Source organism: Sarcophilus harrisii, chromosome 4 (genome assembly GCF_902635505.1).
Source record: "Sarcophilus harrisii chromosome 4, mSarHar1.11, whole genome shotgun sequence".
Taxonomy (NCBI): domain Eukaryota; kingdom Metazoa; phylum Chordata; class Mammalia; order Dasyuromorphia; family Dasyuridae; genus Sarcophilus; species Sarcophilus harrisii.
The window spans coordinates 296,034,959-296,055,473 of NC_045429.1; the positions used below are offsets into that span (position 1 = coordinate 296,034,959).

Sequence of the window (20,515 nt, forward strand, 5' to 3'; positions counted from 1 at the left end):
CCTGAATGTCTCCAAATCCAAAGGTTTGTCCTTCCGACTCCAGCCAGCACCAAGGTAGAAGATATGATGAATCTCTCCTGCCTCGAAGATAGGGTTTGTGGGCTTCTTCCCAGAGTGCTCCTCTCTGACCCCAGTCAATATTCCCAAGTAACTCTCCAGCTCTAAGAGCTTCCTGTGTATGTATATATATATATATATATATATATATATGATCTCCAAAAAGTTAACTCCTCCTTCTGGAGAGAGAAGGGTTCTGGGTTATCTCCCAGAGTGCTCTCTGGCCCTAAGGGAGGTGTGAATTCGGATATCTCATACTAAGCCTGAAATCTCCCAACCATGTGAATTCCATTGAGTACTTAGATACTTATGAGCTCTCTAAAGGTGTGAACACAAGCATTGTTTCTATCAGTTGTACTTAGTACCTTGTTTCAAGTTCTGGTCCAAAATATCTCCTTCTAAGATCAAATCAATCATATTGAACCATGCTAAATTAGATAATTATTGTCTCTATCAAATCTAATGGCTTAACACTTTGTAAAGATTCCAATAGATTAGATAATTCATTGTGTTTGAATTTAAGTCTGAATAATCTAATTTTTTTGTCCTTCAGTTTCACTAGATAGCTGATTTCTACTTAAGAAATGATTCTGGACCACCTTATGGTTTAATGAAAATAGTATTGGCTTCTTGTTCTAACTTTTCTAGGAACTGATATAAGAGCTTAGACAAATCACTTCCCCTTTCTAGAACTTAGTTCCCACATTTGCAAAATGAAGCACTTTGATTTTATAAGTTCTGTCTATAAAAATCACATATTCATAAATTGTCAAAAATGGAAAATTTAATTTTTTTTTTTTTTTTTTTTAGAAATTTATTTTTTCTGGCATTTTCATTGTACAGATTTGAAAACAGATTTAAAGAAGCGAGGCTCCATGTCATATATGAATTTTAGTGGCAAATCTGGTGATTAAACCAGACTCCTGCTTTTTTTTAATCAATACTTTTTTTTAGAAGACTGTTTTCTCATCTTGCATAGGCAATATATATATTTTTTATTATTATAAGTTTTTATTGACAGAGCCCATGCTGGGTAATTTTTTTACAACATTATCCCTTGCACTCACTTCTGTTCCGACTTTCCCTCTCCCTCCCTCCCCCAGATGGCAAGCCATCCTATACAAGTTAAATATGTTACAGTGTATCCTAGATAGAATATATGTGTGCAGAACCGAACAGTTCTCCTATTGCACAGGAAGTATTGGATTCAGAAGATAAAAATAACCTGGGAAGAAAAAGAAAAATGAAAGCAGTTTACATTCATTTCCCAGTGTTCTTTCTTTGGGTGCAGCTGCTTCTGTCCATCTAGGCAGATATTAAGGCTACAAATTTTTTTTAAATCATCGAATATATATTTTTTTCTACTTTTTTGAAATGTTCAAGGTTTCTAGTTATTGTCAATTGATGATTTTCTTTAAGCAAGTGAGAATTCTCAAAACTCTAAAATTCTTTCTATTTGTGTTCTGGGAAAATTTTATTTCACAGTGATTGTTAATTTTTTGAAAAAATAGTCATGACCTAAATAGTTTTGTTACTTGTCAGTCATTACTAAGAGTAGATTTTATTAAGCCCCACAAAAGTTCTTTTTATGTTTAGAAGAGAAAAAAGGACTGTTTCTGGGAGAAGTGTGATAGAATTTGCTTGTATAATTTCATAAGTAATTTAAGTCTTTGACTGTCACATTCCTAATATTTGCCATGAGGGTAGGTAAACCATTCTTTGTGGTTATCAGTCTTTGTTTAAAAAAAAAATTGAAGAAAAATAGTTATTTATGTAATTACATGGTCTCTCCTGTATTGAATAACTAAAACCAAATCTGAGTTGAGGAAATGCATCCTTTTTCTTTACTCTGAACTAAAGTTATGAGTTTGATTTATCTCTGAAAAGCTGTGTGAGTGACTTATTAATACTTGGTTTTTGAGGCTACTGTTGTGGGTTGTAGGGTTGAATATTGTATAATTTTTGGGTCAGGGAAAATGGGATGTTTTCTATATACTTTTCAACAGGAAAAGGAATCCAATATCCAGAAGTCATCTTCCTCGGAACAGGCTCTGCCATTCCAATGAAGATTCGAAACGTCAGTTCCACACTTGTGAACATAAGGTATTGTTTTGGAATAGTGAAGAGTTTTTTTGTTTTGTAATTTCTTTGGTAGAAACATTTTCAAAACTCTCAGTGATGGATTTTGGACATGAATGCACTCTACAGACCAGATCAACTATTTTCATTGCTCCTCCTTTCCCATTAGGGCTATAATATGATGCCATGGCTATTTAGTTGTTATTGTTAATTGTTCAGGGGAGTTTCATTGTATATTCCACATATGTCATTTGGGTGTTATGAAAAATATCCCATAATGTGAGGTGGGAATGCTTAAAATTTTATCATGTTAAGCATCTGTTAAGTGATATCTTCAATGAAGACTTAGGCAGGATTTTCTCACCTAAAATTTATTTGCATTGTAGATAACCTTTCTTTGTCAAACACAAACTTGCCCCCAGTTAAATGTCCAATATTCCTGCTGCCATGATAATTTTCCATTTTTCTATGTTTAGCAGTAAGGGGACATGTCAGTAATAAGAGGCAAATGTAGCATCATAGAAAAACACTGATTTTGTACTCAAAAGATCTGAATTCAAGTTTCATTTCAAGTATTTGCCCTTGAACAAATCATTTACCTGTCTAAGCTTGTTTCCTCATTTGCAAAATAGAATGATAGTCTTGTTACCACTTACTTCACAAGGCGCTAATGAAATAGTAGTATACTGATTAATCAGGAAACTTTTGGTTATAACAGCTAGGTGGTACAGTGGCTATAGTGCTGGTCCTGAAGTCAGGAAGACCTGCCTCAGACACATAGCACCAGCAGCACAATCCTGGGCAAATCGCTTAACCTCTATTTGTATCCATTTCCTTATCTGTAAAATGGGAATAATAGCAGCTACCTTGTAGGGTTTTTGTGAAACAAATGACATAATAATTGCACGGTGCCTAGTCTTTATAATAATTGTTTTTTGATTGATTCCCTGAGGAATATGACTCCCAAATGAATACTCAGTTCTTTCTTGATTGAAAAAATAGTCACTTTCAATTTCTGTAATGTAGTTGGTACATCTGATTCCCTCTGATTGTCTTCTTAATGAAAGGAATTTATGATTTATAAGTATAAAGTTTTTGAGTGATTTGGGAACTTTGTCCTCTTTAAATTCTTAATCTTAAACAATATTTTCCAAATGATTTTTTCGGGGGACTTCTGGAGGGCGGAGCCAAGATGGTGGAGAGGACACACATTTCTTTCTGAAGAACTACTTCAACAACCGTTAGACTAATTAGCAAATCCAGCCTCTCTGAATTAGCTCTGAACTGGCAGAATCTATGAATATTGGGAGTGCAACAAATTACCAGCAAATCATTTTGAAGATCGCCGGAAAAGGTCTGTTTTAATCGGAATGGAAAGAGGCAGGCCAAGCACAAGCAGGCTAAGCACAGACACCAGCGCAGGCAGCGCAGAGTCCCATGTTGCTGTGGATACCCTGGGGCAGAGAATCTCCAGGGAGGAATCTACAGCAGCAGTGTTGACTACTCCGCCCTGGTTGCACACCACTAGATCAGCAGAGAAGTTATGAAACATCCAACACAAACACAAAAGGTAAATTGTGAACCTTGAAATGCCAGAATCTCAGGGGACCTGGCAACGTCCACCCAGCACCAGGAGTGAGTCAGCACTGACTCAGCACAGCTGCAGCCACTTATAGAAGAAGCTTGGAAAACCTCCCCTGCCCTAAAAGCAGACCTTAACTTTTTTAAAAAATGAGTAAAAAAGCAAAAAGAACTCTTGACAATAGACAGTTTTTATGGTGAAAGAGAAGGACAGATTTCAAACCCTGAGGAGATTAAAAGCAGATCATCTCCAGATGAAGGCCCAAAGCGTGATATAAATTGGTCCCCACACAAGGCTCTTCTACAAGAAATTAAAAAGCATCTTAAAAGAGAGCTAGAAGAAAAATGGGAAAAGGAAATTAAAACTTTGCAAGAGGGTTTGGAAAACGCATATAACTCAGTAAAAGACAGATTTGATAAAATGGAAAAAGAAAACAACTCTCAGAAAAACAGAATTTGTGAAACAGAAAAAAGAAAATAACTCCTTAAAAAACAGAATTTGTAAAATGGAAAAAAAATTCCATGGAACAAAACAACTCATTTAAAAATTCAATTGGACAAATCAAAAAGAAGTTTTAAAAAAAAAAGTAAATGAAAATAATTCACTAAAATTCAGAATTGAACAAATGGAAATGAATGACTCAGTGAGACAACAAGAATCAGTCAAGCAAAACCAAAAAAATGTAAAATACCTACTTGGGAAAACAACTGACCTGGAAAATAGATCTAGGAGAGACACAATCTGAGGAATATTGGACTTCCTGAAAATTATGATTAAAAAAAGAGTCTAGACACTATTTTTCAGGAAATCATCAAAGAGAACTGCCCAGATGTCATAAAATCAAAAAGTAAAATAGCCATTGAAAGAATTTATTAACCTACTGAAATTAATTAACCTACTGAAAGAGATCCAGAATTAAAACTCCGAGGAATATCATAGCTAAATTTCAGAATTATCAGACCAAGGAAAAAATATTACAAGCAGCCAAAAAAAAAATTTAAATATTGAGGAACCACAATAATAATTACCCAAGACCCAGCAGCTTCTACTTTAAAGCATCAAAGGAACTGGAATCTGATATTCCAAAAGGAGAAGGAACTTGAAATACAGCCAAGAATAAATTACCTTGCTAAACTGAGCATTTTCTTTTAGGGAAGAAGATGGACATTCAATGAAACAGGTGATTTCCATTTATTTCTGATGAAAAGACAAAAAATTTGACCTCTAAATATAGAACATAAGAGAAGTACAAAAAGGTAAAAAGAAAAGAACTCTTCAAAACTGTATTTCTGTTATGAGTATACATAGAGAATACATGTATAATCTGATTTTAGTATTATAAAAAGAAACTAAAGGTGGAAAGAGGAATCTACTGGTGGAAAGAGGAATCTACTGGTAAAAAGGGGAAAGTGGAGGTAAAATGAGGGAAATTACATCTCAGGAAGAGGCAAAGAAAACCTATTATAATTGAGGGAAAGAAGGGAGGGGGATGAACATTGTGTGAATCTTACTCTCATCAGATTTTGCTCAAAGAAAGAATATTAGACATAATTGTTTTCACTGAGAAACTTCTCCTACCTTATAAAAAAGTGGGAGGGGAAAGAGGAAAAGGAAAGGGATAGACTAAATAGAAGGGAAAACAGAAATAGTATGGGAAAGTTATAAAAAAGGAGGAGGGTCTCTAAAGGGGAGTACTATCTAAGTCAAGTAGTGCTCATAAGTAAAATACTGGGGAGGGAGGAAGGACAGAAAGGAAAGAGAAAAGTATAATTTGGGCTTAGTAAGATGGCAGGAAATACAGAATTAATAATTTTAACCATAAATGTGAATGGGGTGAATTCTCCCACAAAGCATAAGTGGATAGCAAACTGGATTAAAAGCCAGGATCCTACAATATGATGTTTACAAGAAACACATTTAAAGGTAAAAGACTGGAGCAGAATCTTCTATGCTTCAGATGAAGTAAAAAAAAAAAAAAAAAAAAACAGGCGTAGCCATTCTGATCTCAGATCAAGCAAAAGCAAAAATTGACTTATTTAAAAGAGATAAAGAAAGGAACTATATATTGCTAAAGAGTACCATAGATAATGAAGCAATATCAGTATTAAACATCAATGCACCAAGTGGTATAGCATCTAAATTCCTAAAGGAGAAGTTAAAAGAGTTGCAAGAAGAACTAGATAGCAAAACAATAATAGTGGGAGATCTCAACCTTGCAGTCTTGGAACTAGATAAATCAAACCACAAAATAAATAAGAAAGAAGATAAAGAGATAAATAAAATACTAGAAAAGTTAGGTATGATAGATCTTTGGAGAAAATTGAATGGAGAGAGAAAGGAGTACACTTTCTTCTTGGCAGTTCATGGAAACTATACAAAAATTGACCATATATTAGGACATGAACACCTCAGAATCAAATGTAGAAAGACAGAAATAGTAAACACATTTTTTTCCAGATCACAATGCAATAAAAATTAACATTCAAAAAAAGGCCAGGGGAAAAGAGACCAAAAAGTAATTGGAAACTAAATAATCTCATCCTAAGGAATGAATCATAAACCAATCAATGATTTCATCCAAGAGAATGACAATAATGAGACAACATACCACAATTTCTGGTAATAAAAATAAGTGGTAATAAGGGGAACTTTTATATCTCTAGATGCTTTCTTGCATAAACTAGAGAAAGATAAGATCAATAAATTGGGCTTATAACTAAAAGAGCTAGAAAAAGAAAAAAATTAAACCCCCCAATCAAATATTAGACTTGAAATTCTAAAACTAAAAGAGATAAATAAAATTGAAATAAAAAAACTATTGAATTAGTAAATAAAATTAAGAGTTGGTTTTATTAAAAAAAACCCAACAAAATAGATAAATTTTTAGTTAATTTGATTAAAAAAAGGAAAGAATAAAATCAAATTGTTAATCTCAAAAATGAAAAGGAAGAACTTTCCACCAATGAAGAATAAATTAGAGCAATAATTAGGAGTAACTTTGCCCAATTTTATGCCAATAAATTTGACAATTTAAGTGAAATGGAAGAATATCTACAAAATTATAGATTGCCCAGATTAACAAAAGAGGAAATAAATTACTTAAATAGTCCTATTTTAGAAAAAGAAATAGAACAAGCTATTAATTAACTCCCTAAGAAAAAATCCCCAGGACCAGATGGATTTACATGTAAATTCTACCAAACATTTAAAGAGCAATTAACTCCAATACTATATAAACTATTTGAAAAAGTAGGGAAGGAAGGACTCCTACCAAATTCTTTTTATGACACAGACATGGTAGTGATACCTAAACCAGGTAGGATGAAAACAGAGCAAGAAAATTATAAACTAGTCTCCCTAATGAATGTTGATGCAAAAAATCTTAAAATAAAATCTTAACAAAAAGATTATAGAAAATCATCCCCAGGGTAATTACACCATGACCAAGTAGGATTTATACCAGGAATGCAGGGCTGGTTCAATATTAGGAAAACTATTAGCATAATTGATTGTATCACTAACCAAATTAACAAAAACCATGTGATCATCTCAATAGATGCAGAAAAAGCATTTGATAAAATCCAACACCCATTCCTATTAAAAACACTAAAGAATATAGGAATAAATCGACTTTTCCTTAAGAGTCAGTAGCATCTATTTAAAACCATCAGCAAACATCATATGTAATGGGGATAAACTGGAACCATTCCCAATAAGATTGGGGTGAACAAAGTTGCCCACTATCACTATTACTATTCAATATTGTATTAGAAATGCTAGCTTCGGCAATAAAGGATGAAAAAGAGATTAAAGGAATTAGAGTAGGTAATGAGGAAACTAAATTGTCACTCTTTGCAGATAATACAATGGTATTCTTAAAGAACCCTAGAGAATCAACTAAAAAACTATTAGAAATGATCCTCAACTTTAGCAAAGTTGCAGGATACAAAATAAATCCACATAAATCAGCATTTTTATACACCACTAACAAAATCCAACAGCAATAGATACAAAAAGAAATTCCATTAAAAATAACTGTCAATAGAATAAAATATTTGGGAATCTATCTGCCAAGAGAGAGTCAGGAACTGTATGAGCAAAACTACACACTTTCCACAGAAATAAAGTCAGATTTAAACAAATGGAAAAATGTTAAGTGCTCTTGGGTAGATCGAAAAAATATTATAAAGATGACAATACTACCTAGACTAATCTGCTTATTTGTGCTATACCAATCAAATTCCTAAGAAACTATTTTACTGACCTAGAAAAAATAACAAAATTCATCTGGAAAAACTAAAGGTCAAGAATTTCAAGGGGAATTAATGAAAAGAAAAGCAAATGAAAGTGGCCTAGCTATATCAGATCTGAAACTATATTAAAAAGCAGCAGTCATCAAAAGCATTTGGTACTGGCTACTAAATAGAGCAATTGATCAGTGGAATAGTTAGGTTCACAGAACAAAATAATGACTATAGCAATCAAGTGTTTGACAAACCCAAAGACCCCAGGCCACATTTCTAAAATAGATAGAGAATTGACTCAAATTTATAATAGTTCAAGCCATTCTCCAATTGATAAATGGTCAAAGAAATGAACAGACAATTTTCAGATGAAAAAATGAAACTATTTGTAGTCATATGAAAAGTTTCTCCAAATCACTATTGATCAGAGAAATACGAATTAAGACAACTCTGAGATACCACTACACACCTCTCAAATTGACTAAAATGACAGGAAATGATAATGACTAAGTTGGAGGGGATGTGAGAAAATGGACACTGATACATTGTTGGTGGAACTGTGAATGGGTCCAACCATTCTGGAGAGCAATTTGGAACTATGCTCAAAAAGTTATCAAACTCTGCATACCCTTTGATCTAGCAGTGTTTCTATTGAGATTATATCCCAAAGAGATCTTAAAGGAGGGAAAGAGACCCACATGTGCAAAAATGTTTGTAGCAGCCCTCTTTGTAGTGGCCAGAAACTGGAAACTGAGTGGATGCCCAGCAGTTGGAGAATGGCTGAATAAATTATGTTATATAAATGTTATGGAATATTATTGTTCTGTAAGAAATGATCACAGCACAATTTCAGAGAGGCCTGGAGAGACTTACATGAACTGATGCTAAGTGAAATAAGCAGAACCAGATCATTATACACAGCAGCAATAAAACTATACAACATTCAGTTCTGATGGACATGGCTCTCTTCAACAGTGAGATGATTCAAACCAGTGCAACTTGTTCAGTGATGAAGAGAGCCATCTATACCTCAGAGAGGACTGTGGGAACTGAGTGTTGACTACAACATAGCATTCTTACTCTTTCTGTTGTTGTTTGCTTGCATTTTGTTTTATCAGTTTTTTTCTTCATCTTCTTGTGCAGCAAGATACCTGTATAAATATGTATACATATATTGGATTTAACATATTTAACATGTATTGGACTATCTGCCAACTAAGGGAGGGGGTGAGGGAGGAGGGGAAAATTTGAAATACAAAGTTTTGCAAAGGTCTATGTTCAAAAATTGCCAACGCATATGTTTAGTAAATAAAAGGCTTTAATTAAAAAAAAAAATTTTTTTAATTTTTAGTCATTTTCTTCTGAGCCCAATTTTTGAATAAAAGTTCCTGATTATCGTGGTATATGTTTTGCTTTGGAGAATATTACAAAATCCTTTGTAGAATTTTTTTTTCCTGTCCCTTCAGTCTTGGGAAGAGATATTGGTACATAATCCTTGTCAATTATATTCATGGTATTGTTTTTATTCATAAGGCAAGATGATCATGTATCTCATAAAAGGTTTCTTGTTTTCTTGGAGCCTTTGTGTAACTTACTCTGTCCTGATTCATTATCTCTTCTAGCTAATGCCTTCCCTCCAAAATGATCTAAATTTTTTTCATTTTTTTGTTTAGATAAACATTTGCATCTTGTCTTTCTTAGATTATAAATTTCTTGAAGACAGGGATGGCTTTTGCTTTTCTTTCTTAGATCATTTCTAAGTACAAATATTTGAATAATATTTAATTAAAAAACTTAAAGAGGGACTATAAAGATAATCTCTATAGGCTCTGTGTTTCTTTTCTCATGTTTTTTTTCCTTTGGAACCTCTATAATTATTTTGATTATAACTATCTGTAGTACCTTGTAAATCTTGAAACTCATAAATATGCACTGTTGGTATTATTAAAAGGAATCCTCACAACTTTTCTTTGTAGTAAATAAATCAAAACTTATTTAAAGAACATTGTTCTGGTGACCTCCTATCTCTAGTCTTCTTGCAGGAGTGCCCAAATGTACTTCAGATCTCCAAAGTTCATTGTTGCCCAAATTAGATTAAAATATAATTGGGAAATGTTTAAAAAATTAAAAAATATAGTACAACACAGTTAATATTAATTTGTGGTTTTCTGATTATATGCCCTCTGATCAGTTTTTATTTGAGTCTTAGAGTAATGCTTTACCTTCTTAAGAGAGATTGGCTCATTAACCTTTTTTGGTGGTGGTGGTGGAGGTGGAGTTGGTACTAAGCCTGAATTTAATAATAATAATAATAAAATAAATAAAATAATAATCATTATAAATTAAAAAAAAAAAACTAAAAAGGTATTCTCCCTGGCAGCTCTGACCAATCTCTCCTACTGGATTGTGGGGAAGGCACTTTTGGGCAGCTCTGCCGCCATTATGGGGATGAAGTAGATAGAATCCTGGTTAACATTGCTGCTGTGTTTGTGTCTCATATCCATGCGGATCACCATACAGTGAGTAATGATCTAGAATCAAGGCTTCTTTTACTGGTATAGGATCCTTTTTATTACCACTTTTCAATTTTGTGTTCATTTTTCCCCCCTTCAATACCAATTTTTTGATATTCAATTCTTTCTTACTACTGTGTTATTTGTGAATATTTGTTGTTGTGTTTTTTTTTTAGTAGTATTTCAGAATTGGAAAGGATTTAGTCCAACTTTTACTTGAACAAAAATTCCTTCTGCAAAAGTCTTTGCTTAAAGACCTCTAATAAGGAAGGACCCACTGCTTCCAAAGGAGTCATTCCCTTTGGGGATAGTTCTAATAAGCCTAAATTTTCTTTGTTTTGATTTCCTTTTGATTCTAGTTCTTATCTCTGGGGTCAAGAATAATTGGTTTGATTAGTAAGTCTCTTCCATGATATAGCCTTTTAGTTGGAACACAGCTATCATGTTTTCTATAAATTTTCTTCACGCTAGTATAAAGATCTTCAATACCCTTTGTTGATGTTTCCATGGTATGAATTCAAGGACCTTTACAGTACCCTTCTGTGGATCCTCCCCAGTTTATCAATAGCCTACCTAAAATATGCCTCTAATCCTTGAACTGTCATTTTGAGATTCAATACCCCTCTGATTACAACCAAAAATTTCATTAGTTTTCTTGACTGCCATATCACATTGTTAAATAATATTGAGCTTACTAAATTTGAGTTCACTAAAATGTCTAGATATTTTTCAGAGAAATTGCTGTTTAGAAATCCTTCATATTGTACTTGTGAAGATAATTTTTTGATCCTAAGTATACATTTATTCATTTTATTAACTTTAATATAATAGTTGGATTTTTTTTTTAATCCTAAGCCTGTCCTTGGTTGTTAGATATCTTTCCTAACTTTGTGTCATTTGTAAATTTGATAAGCATTCCATTTCTGCCTTTATCCTAATCATTGATAAAAGTTTTAAATAACACAGAGCCAAGGACAGATTCCTGTAGAAGCTAGAGATCTCCTTCAAAAGTAGATTTAAACTGAGACTGTTTAAGTTCATCTTGGAATCTACCTAATTGAATTATCCCTGAATAGCACAAGAGACTTTGTAAACATATCACCAGCATTTCTTTTTTAAAAAAATAGCTTTTTATTTTTCAAATAATTTTCAAATATAAGCAAAGATAGTTTTCAACATCCAGCCTTGTAAAACCTTGTGTTCCACATTTTTCCTCCCTCACTCCCTGCCTTCCTCCTCCCCTAGACAGTAAGCAATCCAATATAGGTTAGACATGTGCAATTCTTCTAAACATATTTCCACATATATCTTGGCACACAAAAAAAATCGGATCAAAAAGGGAAAAAATGAGAAACAACAAAGGTGAAAATACTGTGTTGTGATCCACATTCAGTCTCTGTATTTATCTCTGCATGCAGATGGCTCTTTATGTTATAAGTGTTTTAGAATTGCCTTAAATCTCCTGTTGTTGAAAAGAGCCAAGTCCATTACAGTTATTCATCACATAATTGGTGTACAATATTCTCTTGGTTCTACTCATTCATTTAGCATTAGTTCATGAAAGTTTTTCTAAGCTTTTCTGAAATCAGCCAGCTCATCATTTTGTATAAAACAATATTCCATTTCATTTATATACTATAACTTATTCAACCATTCCCCAATTGATGGACATTCACTCAGTTTCTAGTTCCATCCTTAACATTTCTTAATCTTCTAGCTCAATTAATTTGAAAATGGAAATAGTTAATCTTTCATGATTTATTCTTGATATTTGTTCCATTCTTCCTCCCATCCTTTTTTTTCCCCCCAAAAAAAATACTTTCTACCATGATTTCTTCTTTAGGTACTAGATTTTCTTATATCAGTATACCTTTTTTTTAATCTGTCCTGTTCACTTTGAATAATATACTTATTTGGAGAAATGTTAGATTCATCTTTTATCCCATATCTTTTTTTTTTCCTCTGAGACAATTGAGGTTAAGTGACTTATCTGGGATCACACATTTAGGAAGTGTTAAGTGTTTAAGTCTCATTTGAACTCGGGTCCTCCTCACTTCAGGACTGCTGCTCTATCCACTGTGCCACCTAGCTCCCCCTATCCCAAATCTTTATGTTAGCAGTAAGATCAAGTTTGTCTCCTTTACATTGGATGCCCTAAAACCTCTTGCTGCCTTTGTTCTAAAGCACTGATGAAAATACCATTTGTGTTCTTAAGTACATGGTAGAGTAGATAGAATACTAGACCTTGAGTCAGGAAGAAATACCTGACTTCAATTTTGACCTCTGACGCTTACTAGTTCTGTGATCCTGAGTAAGTCATTTAACCTCTCTCTGCCTCAATTTGTTCAACTGTAAAATTTGGAAAATAAATTATGAGGATCAAATGAGACATTTGTAAATCACTAAGCACAGTATCTGCCACATAGTAGATGCTTACTAGACATTTGTTTCTTAAGTTCTTCATTTTTTGATAAATAACTTTAATTTTTAACATTGCTTTCTGAGGCAGTATAATTTGTACTCCTGTTGAATCATCAGAACTAAGTCTTATACTTTCATGAATTTCGTGAAGTTTTCTGTCATATCCTAGATACAGAAAACAAGCTATGTCTATGTTATTACTAGACTGACAAATTTCTGATCCAGCACTCTTCAGGACAGTCACCAATTATTTCTGTTTGCATCTTCCTTCTTGTATCATTTCTCACCTGGAAGAACCTACACATTTCTTAAAGAATAAGTAATTTGTTTTTAATAAAAGAGAAACTTTTCCTATCACATAACAAAGTTCTTAGTTAATTGGTTAGTTAAATGCTTAGTTAATTGGTTCATTTATGGATTTCCCCTTCCCTTTTTTTTAGGGAAAAACCTTTTATGTCTTTTTATTAATTCCATATACTCTATGGTCCCTCTTTTCTTTTTCTCTGACATTCTGTCTTCCAACTTCTGAATACAGTTTAGTATTCTCTGTCTCTTTTAGGTTCTTTTTCTTTACTTTTTATATTGATGCTTTTTTTTTTTCCTATTCTTCATGATAATCTGAGGAGTGGAGAGGTATTCCTCAAGTCTCTTTACCCCTAGAGACCTCTCTCTAAGAGAGAGATCAGCTTACACTTTGGGCACAGATAGGGTGTATTCTATCATAGCTAAATGACTGTTTTATACAATTGATTTGTAACATAATTTTCCCTGTTCTAGTCTACATTCTTACTGAAAATGAGGTCTTCAGTCTTTATCTTTCTTTTTAGTAATTCCCTTAGAGACCTTTTGGGGAAGTCTTTATTGCCTTTTTTTATCTCCTCCCAGGCATTTTAGTGATTAACAATAGGATTAATTTGGATTTGAACCTTCACATTTTTTCTTAACTTTCTTTCTTATAGGTTTTTTTGAATGTAGCTGATATCTAGTCAGCTCTGAGGATTGATATTGTGGTGTAAGAGTCTAGGAGTAGGGCATTTTTTTATCCTTAGCATTCCAGGAGAAGCTAAAATGAGACCATCTTCAGGGTTGTTCATTTAGGAGCTTAAAGATGTAGGCCTTGTATAGAATTCTCATGTGCAATATAAATATTGGAGAAATTTAACCTAGAACTAAGTAAAATAAAGCTATAGGGAAGGAAAAAAATAAAATAGGTTTCCTATTATTTTCCTTTTATTTTCTAGGGCTTATTAAATATCCTGTTACAGAGAAACCGTGCTTTGGTAAGTTAAACTATTTATTGGCAATTTGAGCGTTAATAATAATGCGTGTGTGTGTGCATGCACACCCACATACACACACACACACACACACACACACACACACACACACACCTCAAAGGAAACACCCATTTCTTCTTTTTCCATTGAGCTTTTCTGAAGATGCATCTATGCTGAGACCTCCTGTTTTACTTTTTTAGGCATCAGTGGGAAAATCATCTATCCCGCTTTTATTAGTAGCACCTACTCAAGTTATGACATGGCTACAGCAGTATCATGACCATTGTCAGGAGATTCTAGGTGCTGTCAGGTGAGTGACTAGTACCTGCTTATCCTCTGACTCTACCATTCTCTTTATCTACTCCTTCTCAAGAGACTTTAAAGAAACAGAATTTTAAAACTGTTTTGTGCCATAGGCCCTTTGGTAGTCTTATGAAACCTGTGAACCCCTTCTCAGAATAGTATTTTTAAATAAACAGTTTAAAATATTTAGGATTATAAATGAAACCATTTATACTGAATTATAATTATCAAAGTATTTGAAAACAAGTTTTTGGGTTTTAGGTTAAGAACCTTTACTGTACAATTCTTGATCCTTGCTTGGATAGCTTAACTCTTGTCAACAGGAATCATCAGAACCCTAAAAAGAATACTGTGCAAGCCTAGAACTAAAGACAAAATTTGAGGAAAAGAACTTGAACTTTTTATTTTCCAACTATTTGTGAATTTTAATCCATTTTTGCTTTAATTGTGCTGTTCCTATGACATATGATTTTCTGAGAATTTGCCTATTTTATTGACAATGACATATGTTTAATTTTATTTCTTAGTAAATTTATATATTGGCTTCATTAGAGCAAGGCCTTAACTTTGATGTAATTTTTTTTTCTTTTTTTCTCTACATAGTATGATCCCTGCAAAGTGCCTCCAGAAAGGAACTGAAGTCTCCAAACCCATGATTGCAAGATTAATTACTTCACTGTTAGAAAAATATGATTTGGAAGAGGTAAAGAATCTATTAGTTACCTCATAGGGAGAAAAGTAAGGTAGCAGGGGCAGCAGAGCCCTTCATCTTTTTTCATTCAGTTTCAGACATGTTTGGTTAAGCACTGTAAGAATGCTTTTGGTTGTGCATTGGTCCATAAATCAGGATGGAAAATAGTCTACTCTGGTGACACCATGCCATGTGATGCTCTAGTCCAGTTGGGTGAGTAATTGCACATAGGTAAGAAATTTGGTTGAAGGTGTTTTTGGTTTTTTAATGTTTAGTTTGCTATTTTTGTAGGTGGAAGAGAATGCAGGAAATTGATTACAGTAGCATATGCTTTAGTATCAGCTTTGGATTCTCTTTGTCTCTTACTTTAAGCAACTCTGAGGAAGACTAACTAGAGAAGTGAAGATAATGGTTCTCCTTCTTTCCTAAAAGGCATTTAGATCATGTTAACTTATTTTACTTAGGGAAAGGAGCTACTATGCTTATTCATGAAGCTACTTTGGAAGATGGTTTAGAGGAGGAAGCTGTAGAAAAGACACACAGGTAATTTGTTCCTTAACTCTTTTTTGTTAAATGTGACCTTTCACCACTTCTTTATAGAGTGTCTTTGTTTCAGTGTCTTACCAGCCTTTATCACGTTGTAGGACTCTAGCCAGTGTTTTGTAAGTTTGCAAGCTACTTCAGCTTTAAGGGGGTCTTTTCTCTGGATAAGAATGAAAATGTTGAAAAGAGAATTCATATACCATATGATTTGGCTCATACTCAACAAGATAGCCCTCCACATCTCCCTAAAGTGGTCATCCAGTCTTTACTTGAAGGTTGTTTTGCATTAGGATAGCAGTAGTTAGAAACTTTTTCCTTCATGGAATCAAAATCTGTCTCATTGAAGCTTCCCTTTATTGCTTCAGCTCAGCTGTTTTGAGGCCAAGAAGAATAAATATAATTCCGCTTTCATTTGATAGCTCTTCACATACTTGAAGGTAGATGTCCAGATTTCTTAATGTAGCCTCATATCACATTAACTTTTTTTGTTTCATTATTGAATGATTGATTTATAAAGTTTTATAGAGTTTACTAAATTTCTAGAAATTTTTCACAGGAACCGTGATCAGGCCATGATTTTCTTGTCATCTATTTGTGCAATGGCTCAGCAATCACATTTACCAGTTCCTTCAGTTGGCTTCATTGAAAGTTCAACAGTTTATTAGCCCTTGAGAGGGTTATAGGCTTAATGTTTTAGAAGTCATCCTGAAAATACCTTAGCCTAATACATTCAGGAAGCAAGGACTACAGATCGAAGCGAGAAGACTCTGGTGATGTTATTAAATGTTTATTGAATTCTCTATATGCAGGAAAATTATAAACTACAAAATTGCCAAATTATTTAGGGCTGTGTATCCAGGCATAGCCTGTTGAATGAAGAATTTTTAATCATCCACATTTTATAATTTAAAAAATTGATTTAGAAACTTGTATTGACCAAAGTCATACAACTGCCTGGTAGGTGGTAGACATAAGAATGGACAGTCCAGGTTTTCTTACTGTAAGTCCAATATTCTTCCTACTATTATAGGCTCTGTAGTGTTTTATAGAGGTGTAAAAGAAGTAGGAAGTAGTTCCTAGTCTTAAGGAAGTTTTAAAAATTGTCATAAAAGAAGAAAAGTAGAGGTAGCTGTTTTAAACTCTGAGATCATTTTATTTTGAAAGTGAAAGGTTTTAGATACTCTTTTGCTTCTTTTCCATTTAGTCAACATTCTGCTTTTGTCATTCATTTATAGCACTACTTCCCAAGCAATTGGAGTTGGAGTGAAGATGAATGCCAAATTTATCATGTTGAACCACTTTAGCCAGCGTTATGCCAAGATTCCCCTTTTCAGCCCTGACTTCAATGAGAAAGTTGGAATTGCATTTGACCACATGAGGGTATGTATATACCATGTATTATGTAGTTGGATTGAGGTTTGGGGCAGAGAATTTGTATCATGCACATTTTCTTACTTTGAAACATTAATTCCAAGTCCTTTCCCCTTTTCTTTATTTAGCAAGGTTATTTATTATAGATTTTTTCTTTTAACTATCCCCAGAATTGATCTAGCCTGCCTGTGATAATAACACTTTGATGGAAGAATAGGTACTCCATTGATTCTTACCACAGTGGTACTTGTATTTTTCAAAACACAATTCAGTATTACTAAGTCTCATGTTCTGAAGGGAGAGGCAGTTAACATATGCCTGTTTTAAATGGTGACTATTATGGTGTGACTATTATCTGTTACTATATAATGAAATTAGGAAATAGCTTCTGCTTTTCTTTGTAGATCCCTTGAACTGAGAGTTGTGTTAATAAGAGCATGTATATGATATTGTTCCCCATGCCTTTTTGTTCCCTGAGCTGTCTATAACCTTTCATTTCTCACTTCTCTCCAGGTTGGCTTTGGAGACTTTTCCACAGTTCCTAGACTGATTTCTCCTCTCAAAGCCTTGTTTGCTGATGAGATAGAAGAGATGGTAGAGAGGAAGGAAAAACGGGAATTGCGACAGATTAAAAAGGCCACTTTTAGTTCAGATCACTGTGGGCATGATGATGGACAAGGGCCCAAAGAGACTCATAATAGAGAAGAGGAATCTAATACTCCACCAATCAAAAAGCTCAAAGTAAACTGAAGGCATCAACCATGGCCCTGGACAGTAAAATAGCATTTATGCTTCCTTTTCTTCATGGGGAGGTCATGAGTGGTGGTTGAATGAAGTGGTATCTTTTTTCCACTCTAGGAAAAACAAAAAACTACTCTGTTAACTTTGCCAGAGCTACTGTAAAGAGAAAGAGACTTTGAAGAAGAATGTAATCTCTTGGAAGATGGACAATGTGATTTTTTTCTTTATATCCCAGTGTCCATCATGTAATGTCTTGCAAATATTAGTTATGTTATAAGAATTTTGTAGAATTGAATTAAATTATAGAATTGAATAATAAAAAACTTGAATCATATCCATTTGAAACATGACTTGATTTTTCTAAACATTGTCAGAGAAGTTTTTAAAGAAAAACTTGTTTTTGAAAATACTTTTCAGAAATTCAGCAGATGGCAGGACATGAAATATGATATTCTACTCAGGTAGAACTAATTTCTCTATAATGGAAGAAGAGAGAATGATAGCTTCATAAATTTGAGTGTTGAAAAGGACTTTAGAAACCAACTAATCAACTCTGATCCTTAATCCAATCTCTCATAATGAGGATGATATATTACCTATCAAGGCATCACATTTCCCTTTTGAATAGCTCTAATTGACATCAAGTTTTTATTTGCTTCTTTGCATCTTCTGCTCACTATTCAAGGTTCTCGTTGGGCCAAGCACACACTGAAGATCTTCTACTAATTTAATGTGCTACCTAATAATACTCAGTCTTTCAGTCAAACAATTGTGAATTATTACTATGTCATCCAGATCTAACTTTTTCTTTAGTGTGGTCTGAAATACTTTGTGAAATGCTTTGCTAAAATCTAGGTAATCTCTACATGGGATATTCAGCTATTTTAATTTTTTTTTAAGCTAAGCTGGTCCTTTATAATTACTACTTTCTTTTCTAGTTAGGCTTATAGGAGGTAGAACCCTTAGAATTGACCCTTGGAGGCCTTCTGCTTCAAACCCCACTCTTTTACAGGACACTGAGACCTAGAGAACTTAAGTGGCTTGCCCAGTATTACACAGGGACTGTGCTTCAGACTCCTTCTCCTCTGAACATTTTGCTTCCTTAGTGTTCACTTAGTTCTTTGTAACGATTACTTTTTAAATTTCCCCCAAATTAGGCCTATGAGATTCAGCTTTTTTTTTGCTGAATTCAATTTTGCTAAGTTTAGCTTCTGTGGAGTACTTTGATAGCAGCCACAGCAATTTGCTGATATGCTGCTATGGAGTAATTAATCTGTGCTAAAGTGTCTGCATAAGAACCTACACCTATTAGTTCATCACAAGTGATTAGTGTATTAACTCCAGGTTGCCTGTTTCGTTGGGCTTGTATCCTATAGAGTTCACTCTATTCAGAAAGCCCCAACAAGTTTTGTCCAGGTTCTAAGCATATCCTTGCTATAGATTTTCAGTCACTAGGGGTTAAAATTTCATAAGCCAAAATCTTAACATAAGATGATGTAGCCTCATAAAGAGTGCAAGCCTTTTTCAGATCTTTGATAATTTCTAGATTAAAAAAGTGTATCTTCTCCTTTCTTGACCAGAAGAGTTAAGCTCTTCAGTCACAGTATACATTACTATTTTCAAATCAGCTGTATTCTGCCCTTCCTCTTTGGCTTTAAGTAGAGCCTTTTGCAATGGAGTCATGGGATGGGGTGATTGTTGGGGGGGAGGATAGGGGGAGGTGCTGGTGATATCACTGCCCTTTCCACTCCTCCTCCTCCCTCCACCCAGAAAGGGGAAGTTGATGGGGAGGGTCAAGAGCCTGCTTGGGTGTTGGCAGAGTTGAAGCTGGGCTGTGAGAGTGAGAATCACCACGCCCTTCAAATTCACTTAACTCCCCATGTCCTCCAGCAATATTTCCATTATCCTCTCCCTTCTCTTCCTCTTCTCCTCACCCTTCCTTCTGTGGCTGTTTTTAAAACTTCTTTTTTCTAGAACTTGTGGGATTCTTTAAGGCCAATTGTATTAAATTGTACATACAGAATGTTTCCTTAGAAACTGAATCATGACCTTTATCATTGTAATCTTCACATATTTGATCTACTATCTTCCAATTATCTGCTATTTCTTATTGAAGAATCAAGGGAATGTGCATTCTAATGTATCCAAGAGTACACCCTGTTCCCACGGTACAAGCAAGCCTTCCTTCTTTATCAACCCAAGTATGTTTTCTTTAGAGCTCCCGCAGGGTGTGAGTGGGGGTGAGGGAGAATCTTTTCCTAATATCTGCCCCATTTCAGCTATAAAATGAGAGTTACTAGTTTAGCTCTTAACAAACCCTGTTTGTCTATAAAATACCCACCCTATTTCCTGGTCACAGGGACTTCTTCAGTGAAATTAGTTAGGATCCTTGGTCCACATGTTGGCTGCCAAATGTAGAGTATGGGCTAGCTCCCTGGAGGGCCTGTGGGTCCGTCAGAGTTAGGTTAAATTAGTCATTGGTCTTTAGGGGGAGAAGTGAACGAGGCAGGCAAATTGCCAAGAGGTTTGCCAAAGATGAGTCCTGGATTCTGGAGTCTAGTCACCAGCCTCTCCTCCTTGTCTTGCCAATGACTCTGGCCTGTCTTCCCCCCCCCCCCCCCCCCCCCCCCCCAATCCTTGCCTACGATTATCTTAATACCAAACATTCAACAAGCACCAAGAGTGAGAAGAAC

General features: G+C 34.3%; 1 protein-coding gene across 3 annotated transcripts in view; it reads left to right on the plus strand.

Annotated features, from left to right (window-relative positions):
- ELAC2 (elaC ribonuclease Z 2) overlaps nucleotides 1–18,156 on the plus strand; it is a 64,138-nt gene extending 45,982 nt beyond the window's left edge. For all 3 annotated transcript variants that reach the window (XM_031965515.1, XM_031965516.1, XM_031965517.1), the window contains 9 exons: nucleotides 2,064–2,160; nucleotides 10,343–10,481; nucleotides 14,138–14,176; nucleotides 14,374–14,483; nucleotides 15,080–15,179; nucleotides 15,260–15,380; nucleotides 15,632–15,710; nucleotides 16,946–17,090; nucleotides 17,595–18,156. In XM_031965515.1, coding sequence (XP_031821375.1) covers nucleotides 2,064–2,160; nucleotides 10,343–10,481; nucleotides 14,138–14,176; nucleotides 14,374–14,483; nucleotides 15,080–15,179; nucleotides 15,260–15,380; nucleotides 15,632–15,710; nucleotides 16,946–17,090; nucleotides 17,595–17,831 — 1,067 coding nt within the window. In that variant the 3' untranslated portion in view covers nucleotides 17,832–18,156. The remainder of the gene's footprint in view (nucleotides 1–2,063; nucleotides 2,161–10,342; nucleotides 10,482–14,137; nucleotides 14,177–14,373; nucleotides 14,484–15,079; nucleotides 15,180–15,259; nucleotides 15,381–15,631; nucleotides 15,711–16,945; nucleotides 17,091–17,594) is intronic.
- Nucleotides 18,157–20,515: the final 2,359 nt, after the last annotated feature.